The sequence below is a fragment of the Morone saxatilis genome, unplaced genomic scaffold (assembly GCF_004916995.1).
Source record: "Morone saxatilis isolate NCDOM2014 unplaced genomic scaffold, NCSU_SB_2.0 Contig0, whole genome shotgun sequence".
Taxonomy (NCBI): Eukaryota; Metazoa; Chordata; class Actinopteri; family Moronidae; genus Morone; species Morone saxatilis.
This window is the reverse complement of record NW_023339650.1, coordinates 20,280,683-20,289,775: the sequence shown is the minus strand read 5'-3', so window position 1 is coordinate 20,289,775 and position 9,093 is coordinate 20,280,683. Positions and strand designations below refer to the sequence as shown.

The window sequence follows — 9,093 nt, the reverse complement described above, 5'->3', positions numbered from 1 at the left end:
GGATGGAGAAGGCGGAGAAGGAGAGGATAGAGAAGGAAGCAAAAGAAAAAGCAGAGAAAGAGAGAGTGGCTCGAGAGAGGGCGGAAAAAGAGAGACAAGAAATGGAGAGATTGGCCAAAGAAAAGGCGGCCAGAGAAGAGGGGGAACGACTAGAGCGAGAGCGGGCAGAGAAAGAAAAGATGGAGAAAGAGCGTCTTGCCAAGGAAAAGGCGGAGAGGGAACAACGGGAGAAAGAAAGACTGGAAACAGAGAGGGCCGAGAAGGAGAGGATGGAGAGGGAGCGCGTCGCCAAAGAGAGGGAAAGACTAGCCAGAGAGAAGGAACGCCAAGAAAAAGAACGCATTGCCAAAGAAAGAGCAGAAAAAGAGAGGCTGGAGAAGGAGCGCATCGCTAAAGAAAGGGAAAGACTCGAGAAGGAGAGGATGGAGCGAGAGAGGGCAGAAAAGGAACGAATAGCCAAAGAAAGAGCTGAAAAAGAAAGGCTGGAGAGGGAACGTATAGCTAAGGAAAGGGAAAGAATCGCCAGGGAAAAAGAGAGAGCAGAAAAGGAAAGACTGGAAAAAGAGAGACTAGCCAGAGAGAAGGAAGAGAGGGAAAAGATGGAGAGGGAGCGCATCGCCAGGGAGAGGGCAAGAATCGCTCAGGAGAAGGAGAGATTAGAGAAAGAAAAAGCAGCTAAAGAGAAAGCAGAGAAAGAAAGACTGGAGAAGGAAAGGGCGGCGAGAGAGGAGAAGGAGAGGATGGAGAGAGCGGCGAAGGAAAGAGAGAGGGTCGCCCGGGAGAAGGAGAGGATGGAACAGGCGAGAGTAGAGAAGGAAAAGCTGGAGAAAGAGAAAGCAGCGAGGGCCGAAAAGGAGAGAGCGGCTCGAGAGAAAGAGCTGATGGAGAGGCAGAGGCTTGCCAGAGAGAAAGAGCTGATGGAGAGGCAGAGGCTCGCCAGAGAGAAAGAGCTGATGGAGAGGCAGAGGCTCGCCAGAGAGAAGGCTGTTCGGGTTAAGATGGCGGCGGAGCGAGCGGAGAGGGAACGCAACGCCGCGAAGAAACAAGAGCCCCTCGAGAGGAAAACAAACACCACGCAGGCGAAAGCTCCGGCGGCGGAGGAGAGGAGTGGCAGAGCGAGTGTGTCCGCAGTCCGGAGAGAGGAGAAGACGACGACGGCGGGCGGGAAGAAAAAATGACCACGCGGTACAAAAGATCTCATAAATGGTGCTAGAACTCTGATTGGCTGCAGGGTCGGAGGAGGCGTGGCCTTCCTCTGTGACTGTCGGCTCTCGTTGAAAAAAAATGTTACAGGACAGTTTTCTTAACCGCTAAGTGTTTGCTTTCTCTCGATCGCTGAGGCCAGATGTATAAAGGATGCACACGTACGACTCTTCCTGTATTTATTAAAGGAGAATGTGTGATATTGTTTGTAATCAGTCAGTAATAAAGTGAGTTGTAATGTGAACAATATCTGATATCTAAGTATCGATATGCAGACGGGTTTTTTAAGGTGTTTCTACGTCCATTTATGGATAATTGATTGAGATTTATAAAACAGAAGTAGAAGTCTTTGTTTTATGCATCTGGCCCCTGATGTTTTTTGTATTATATTTTAGAGCAGTTGATGTAATGATGTGTTCAGATCAATGCACAGTACATTTTCACCTGGCTCCAGGTACAATCAGCTGATGGGACCGTTAAGTACCTAGTTGCAGCAGCTAATACAGTTAGCACGTCGTCGTCATCCCGGTTACAAGCCGCAGTTCCCGTTTGACGTTTGTTTTTCTGCGAATATCCGACTCGTGAAAAGTGCGTCGACTCCTCGTCTCTTCGCGCCGACTATCAGGGGTTAGCTCCAGTTGCTACCTCGTGGTCTTAAAGTCTTTAGCTAACCACGGTAAGAAACAACTTAGCATTCATCAGTGGTGACATTGTAGAAGAGAATCAACACACACGATACAACATTTGTCCATTCAACCCATCTTAAGTACTGGTGATTGTTGCTAAATATAATATATAACATGGTGTATTGATTGATGGTGCAGTGGTTTAAGGGTGTTTTCAGAATTGATCCTGAAATGTGTCGGGCAGGTAAAAAAGGGAAATGTCCCCCTCAACAAAGTGTGAAAACTATTTCTTTAAAATGATCTGTTTGCTTGAAGCTTGATCATCCTGCTGTTTGTCTGTCTGCATGCTGGGTTGATGTAAATGTTTTGAGTTTTATTTTTGGTGAAGACAGATTGTAAATCTTGAGAAGCAGAAGAGAGTCGACCCCCGTTGTCTTATCTCTGATTCGTTCTCTGTTCTGTTGTTATTCTGGTGTTATTTAAGACCTCATCACCAGAGCACGAACTCACTGAAGGGTTCAACTTAAGGAATTCACTTACAGATAGAGTTATACTTGAGATGTTTGCTTTTGTTGCATTGTGGGTTTTTTTTTTAAGTCAGATAGGATCGTTCCTCGTACACAGGAATGTAATCCACTGTTCTGGCTAGTATTTATCTACTTTGGTTATATGAGTATTCGTTAAATGTCATTTAGTGCATCTAATGAGGAGAAGAAGGGTTGAGTTCAATGCAATAGCAGTTCAAACGTCTGCTGAACTCGTAATAAGTGATATGTGCAGTAGAGACGTGTAGCAGGACACAAAATGTTTCACTCACAGGACACGAGAGCTGCAACTAATGGTTATTTTCACAATCAGTCAATTAGTTGTCCAAATCCATATGTGACGTCCTCAAATGTCTTGTTTTGTCCACAACCCAAAGATATTCAGTCATAGAGGATTAAAGAAACCAGAAAATATTCACATTTAAACATCCAGACTGTTATATTTAATCAAAAAAGGGGGTTGAAATAACTAGTTGGGGTGGAGATAGATATAAATAATATATAATAATAAGAGAGAGACATAATTCTGCCCTTATTGTTATCATATGAAAGTAGGTGTGCTGTGTAGTGCTCCACTAAAGGATGCATCGCTTTACGAGTTGTAAGTCATTGGATTTGCTTTATATTGACAATCTAAGAGAGTATTAGTTAACATAACATTAACAGAAATAATACTCATTCAGTTAAAACATGCATTGTCAGTTATTAAAACAGTGGTTGTATTAGAGACAGATGTGTGATTTTACTGCTTTCATGGGAGCTTTTGTAACTTTAGAATGAGCTGGTTTTATCTACAGACGCTGCGGGTCTCCTTCCGTGGAGGCCGTCATGTTTAACCGCCATGTTTCTACAGTAGCCCAGAAGGGACAATGCAAACACTGGATCTACATAGGGGCACCGTAGTTTCTCCCTCGCACTTGGAAAGAGAAACAAGTGAGCTGCACACACTGGACCTTTTTAAAGGCTGCAATCAGAGAATGAATCCACCATTCTTGCATTCTTCTGTCTGTTAATTGCACCGACTTTAAAATATAATGATAATGTTGATTTTTCCTTCATAATGTGATCTTAAATAAATCAATCTTGGTTTTCAAATCAAGATGTTTGTCTTCCTTCTTGGTGTAATAGAAATATCAGAGTGCTGTGTAGAGAGAGAGGCAGCCCTACATGTTCCCTGGTTGAACTGAGTAATGAACATCACGTCCTCGCTCTTGTGTTTCACTGCTATCTTCCTCCAGCACAGCTTCCTCCTCTGTTCGCTCTCTCACGCTCGTTTCCTTCCCTCAGAACATAATCAGAGACTCCTGACCTCCTCGCTGCTGCTGCTGGTGTGGGGGTTTCTTCTCTTGCATTAAATATAATACACAATAATCTACAAGGTTTTGGTTGATGAATTGATTGAATTAGAACACCTGTTGTTTTCTGTGAGGCACTGTTGCAACTGTAAACCAACATCAGATCTGTAAGGGGTAATAATGCCTGTGTCGGATGGTTCCACCTCTGAGGGCATTATGCTGCTTATGTGGTGATCAGTACTGGAAGAAGTACTCTGAGTATCAGTTATGATACCACAGTGGAGGAATACAAAATTTTACATAGTTTAAGTAGAAAAGTAACAAAAATAAAAGCACTCATTATGCAGAATTCCAGAATAATCTATATAATAAACTATTGATGCATTAATGTGTTCATCACTTTAATGTTGCAGCAGAAAGTAAATGTAAGTTGTGTAATAGAAGAATTACCGCCAGGGAGAAGAAAACACTGAATTTCTCAGAAAAGAAGCTTATTAAGTTTGTATGATTATTAAAAATGATTTTAAAATACATAACACAGACAGATAATTGGAAAAAAAGTTCCCAAAACAGGAATGCTACTGAAATGTCCCACTGAGGCGGACTGTGTCTGATCCCTGAACTTCTAACCACTGAACAGGTCTGAAAGAGGCCCCACATGTGGAGGATTCACCTGAGGAGAGAACAGGTGAACACACACACACACACACACACACAAACACACACACTGTTGTCTCCCAGACAAGCGAGCTGACCTGATACCTGAGAAAACCTCCCAGTGTTTCATTATATTCCCACCTGTGAGTTTGGACCCGAGGGCGCGTCTGCCCCCACTGACCTCTGCTGAGCGTAACTCTGACCCCAGATCTGTGTCAGAAGAGACTGAACAGTAACAAAGAGTCACAGAAGCTTCATATCAGCTCCACCCAGCTTCATTGTCACCCAGTACAACCAGTACAACCAGTACTGCCAGTGGGATCCTCTGCAGTGAAACGGGTCATAAAGGGACTTAAACTATTAGTGTATTACTGTTTGTGGGATCATGGGAGTTTCAGTGTTCATGGTTCAGGAGGGGTTCTTCTACCGTGCGCAGCCCCCAATTATTTCCACAGAGCGGCTCCTCTCTCCAAAACAAACAGACTGCTGATTAAAACCACTAACACTGTAAGTCCAGTATGTGCCGGATGACTTAAATATCCTTCATCCGGTTCAGAATCTAGAGGTTAAAAAGCCACCAAAGCAGCCTAAACAGTGATTGTAGAAAATGTGCTTCAGGAACTGGGATAACAGTCAATGTGTGGACAGCTTCTGCGCAGACACACAACTCACTATCATACAGAACATATAGGGATTTATACTGTTTAATGAGGAACTGTTACACATTATAGATCCACCATGTTTTTAACTTTAATATATCTGTATCTTCTCTATGGCGCCCTCCATCTCTGATACCAAAGAAACCACTGAGCCTGTGGTTGAAATAACCAATCAGCAAGCTGCAGAGCCACAGGGGGCGGAGCCAACAGAGGTCACATCATCCGAAACACCAGCTGAGGAGACTGTGTCAGGTATTTTAATATCAATAAATCATTAATTTGTAGACATTATAGATCGTGAGGGTACAAAAACATCTAGTTGCTGCTTTCTTGAACTCAGTTTTTATTGATCAGTTTCAGAGAGCGGCCCCTCACCTGTCGATGTCGATGTCGATGACGATGACGAAGGTACGTAACGTCACAGCTAACAGCGTGTATAATGAGGAAGGTGTTTCTTTTGGATGTGTATTGATCGGCAGCACAGATAATCACTGTTTGTTCTCTGTAACTGATTAAACAGCAGCTCCACTGCTCTTTGTATTTGCTGCTGTGTGCGAGCTGCTCTGATATTCAAACGCTACTTTTCCTCCTTCAGATTATTTGCTTGTTATTTGCTTTAATATATATATGTATGTGGACACCCCCTCGTTGTCCTCCTGGTGGTGAGTGGATGATAGCACACGGTGATCATTTAGACATCTCAGATTACTTTATTCTTCTTTACGTTAACATAAAATGGAAAGTCCTGTTTGGCGCTGGCAGTATGAGACATTCATTCAGACTTTGTGGTCACAGTTTCTTGCGTCATGTTACACACTGTGGGCTCGTTTTCCATCTGGATCTCTATGGAAACAACTCAACAATGTCTTCTGTGCAGTATAACGTAGTTGTAATGTCTTAAATCATTAAAAATAAATGCAAGTTGAATTTTCTTTGCTCTTTTATTTATTTATTTGTTACAACGGGATGTATTATACAACATTTTACTGTATCGTTGCCCTCCGTCTCCTCTCCTGACTCCGCCTGCTCTCTGTTAATCCAGAAATGGGAAAAGAGGTGGAGCTGAGACGGGCAGAATGAAGCCCACCTGTCACTCAAAGCGACCACACCCTTAATTGTACATAACATTAAACCCTAATATAACTTACAGGTGACTTGTATAAAGATTCACCCCCGTACAGCTGCCATAAAGAGGAAACAGACTCACTGCTGGGTGTCCACATACTTATGGCCACATTGTGTATCTGGCAGACTTTTATTCACTGCGTCAGTCTGTATTGATACCTGCTGTCTGCCCTGTGATCCACCTGTGATCTGTCTGTGTCTGATCCAGTCTCTAGATCTCAGGATGTGGAGTCTGAAATCCAAGGTTGGTCCTGCTGCGCACTGTGTGGCTTAGCGGCTGCTGTGTTTGGATGTGTCTCTGTGAAGGTTTTCCTGCATGTTGAACATTTCACTCTCACCTTCGTAGCTTCACACCCTCTCTCTCTCTATCTGTGTCTGCAAAACAGTTCTGAAACATCAGCTGATGTTCTGCTACCGAGACACACACACCTGTTCATATGGCTCCTGTGTGTGTGTGTGTGGTGTGTGTGTGTGTGTGTGTGTGTGTGTGTGTTTAACCTGTGTGCTTTGGTATCTCCAGCTGCTGTCCCTCTCCCTCCGTTGGTGGAAGACGACTTTGTGCCAGGTCAGTTTTCTGACGATGATAAGTGAATTCAAACAGCCGAAGAGACAGCGCTGCATGTTTCACGTTAATAAAATATGTTTTAATAAGTCTGGATTATTTAATTCCTATTGTCCGTTCCCAGAAATATAATATTCAGTTGAAACTCTGCAGTATAAGAGCCAGTCTGTGTTTCAGATGATCATTCATTCTTCCTGCTGCTGATTTCTGCTCTCAGCCTTTAAACTGTTGTATTAAACTGTTACTGAGACGTTTGTGCGTCTGTGTGTGTGTGTGTGTTACAGATGATCCTCGAGACAGCGTGCATCCTTATGGTGAGTAAAATCTCTTTTCCTCTGTCCTCTGCTTTTACTAAATGTCTGTAGTTTTATAATAAGCTGCTCCTGCTGTGTTGATGGTTGTGTGTTTATCTCTTTGTTTCAGAGGATCAGGCTGACGGCGTAGACACAACTGGAGGTGAGTGGTTTGACTGAATGATACATGTGCTGAGGTTAGCAGAGCGAGCTGATGTTAGTAAATGAAAGCTGGAAGACTCGCCTGGTTGGGAACAAGCTAGTGTTCCCACAGCAGAGGTAGCGTTGACGAGGACGGCGAATAGTGCAGCTAGAGCGGATGGAGTGATGGTTGTTGTACGTTTGTTGCAGTTCTGTTGGAGGAGCCGCCGCCAGAGGAGAGCGTCGGTGAGTCAAACAGTTAATAATGATCTTTAACTCGCAGTTTGCTTTGGTCTGATGCGGTTCGGTTCACTCTTGTTGGTTTGTTTATGTAGTTTTTTTAGTTTTTCCGGTGTTCTGGTTTAATAAAGTGATATTTGCTTTAGTTTGTTTAGTTGTTATTGTTTATTTTGGGGGTTATTTGTTTTATTTAGTTTGTTAAAGGACCTGTTTAGTGTGGATTAAAAGATGATGATTAGAGTTGCTGGTCGATGGTCCAGGCTAGCTGTTTCCCCAGTCTTTATGCTAAGCTAAGCTAACCGGCTGCTGTCTGTAGCTTCATATTGTTTGTACAGACTTGAGAGTGATATCGATCTTCTGATTTACAAATGAATGCACTAATAAAGTCATAAAAAAGGATAAGAGTTGTTTATATATAAGCGTTATCACTGCTATCGGCCTCTGTGAGCTGTGTTCGCTAAAATTAAGCCTTAATGTTGTTTTCTTTTTCTGTTTGTTGTGTAGTGGAGTCTGGGGAATACTTAACGAGCTCCAAAGTCACACAGGAAGCAGGTACAGTATGAATGATCTGAATTTAGAGTCTTTTGACGTCAGGAAATCTAAAAAAATTCTGCTTTTCATGAACTCACTACTGCTGAAGTGATGAGATCTGTTGCTTCTGAAATACATCACCTACCCTAACTGCAAGCTCACAAACACTGTGCTGTGTATCTCCTGTCAGAGCCGGCTGTAGACGCAGAGAACCAGTCTGAACCAGCAGCAGAACCAGAACCACAGAGTGAAACACCCAGAGAGACAGAGAGCGGACCAGAGGCTGAGGGTGAGCACACACAGTCAGGGCTGTTAGAGTGTGTTGGGTTACAACTCTTCACCTCCTTCTGCTCCCTCGTATCACTCCAGTAAGCCCCTCCCACCAAACGGTTGTGGGAAAGTCCTATCAGGCCGCTTTTCCACCAACTTACCGGTAGTTCTGGTTCTTGAACCGGTTCCATTCACAATCCTTGGTACCTTTGTGCTTTCTAGCAATTGTTTCCACCAGTTTTCATCAACAGTGGGAATTGCACAATAAGAAGGACACGCTGTCTTTGGAAGACTTCTGTAAGAAATTGTCTTTTGCCCGCCATAATGAAACTGAAAGGGTGCAGATATACAATGCTTCTGACAATCAGCAATAACATATAGCCCTTCTGTCAGAAACAGTGAAACACCACCATCTAGTGGCCAATGGTGAGATGACAGTTTGACCATGTAAAGGGTTTATAGTTTATAGTTGAGCTCATTGTCACCAGGAGCTGATGTGTAGGCAGTTAGTGTTAGATTCTGTCCTCTGTACACACCTGTCCTTTAAAAGCCACATGGCCCGTACAGGGATCGAACCCGCGACCTTGGCGTTATTAGCACCACGCTCTAACCATCTGAGCTAACCGGCCATAAAAGAAATAGTCATATGTCATAGATTTTTTTCTTCCTATTTATTTTTCCATAAAAACATAAAACCATCCTTAATAAACAATGTTGTCTCAAGTCCACCCAGATTACAATAAATATTAAAACATAACAACTTTTATCTTTTATCTTTCTTTTTCTTCTCATTGAGTGTTAAATGTCAGTGTGTCTCCTCTCCTGTGTCACAGGAACAACCGGGAAACAGGCTGAGCTCAAAGAAAAAGGTAAAAACTGCAGTTGTTGCATCTTCACTGACGCAGCTTTCTGCTTGTCCTTGACTTTCCCTCGGGATAAATAAAGT

The 9,093-nt window shown here is 43.1% G+C and overlaps 1 protein-coding gene and 1 non-coding gene across 4 annotated transcripts in view; one reads left to right on the top strand and one right to left on the bottom strand.

The window, feature by feature from the left end:
• The window catches only part of LOC118332977 (aspartyl/asparaginyl beta-hydroxylase-like), a 22,529-nt gene that overhangs the window by 7,028 nt on the left and 6,408 nt on the right, over window positions 1-9,093 (top strand). Inside the window, exons 2-12 of one of the 3 annotated variants that reach the window (XM_035668484.1) lie at window positions 4,310-4,357; window positions 5,127-5,237; window positions 5,340-5,393; window positions 6,319-6,354; window positions 6,631-6,675; window positions 6,957-6,986; window positions 7,096-7,128; window positions 7,317-7,352; window positions 7,851-7,898; window positions 8,068-8,166; window positions 8,981-9,016. In XM_035668484.1, coding sequence (XP_035524377.1) covers window positions 4,310-4,357; window positions 5,127-5,237; window positions 5,340-5,393; window positions 6,319-6,354; window positions 6,631-6,675; window positions 6,957-6,986; window positions 7,096-7,128; window positions 7,317-7,352; window positions 7,851-7,898; window positions 8,068-8,166; window positions 8,981-9,016 — 576 coding nt within the window. The remainder of the gene's footprint in view (window positions 1-4,309; window positions 4,358-5,126; window positions 5,238-5,339; window positions 5,394-6,318; window positions 6,355-6,630; window positions 6,676-6,956; window positions 6,987-7,095; window positions 7,129-7,316; window positions 7,353-7,850; window positions 7,899-8,067; window positions 8,167-8,980; window positions 9,017-9,093) is intronic. The other 2 variants (XM_035668644.1, XM_035668562.1) reach the window with 2 other exon arrangements.
• On the bottom strand, window positions 8,703-8,776 carry trnai-aau. Its single transcript has one exon. It is a non-coding gene; the product is annotated as a tRNA-Ile (tRNA).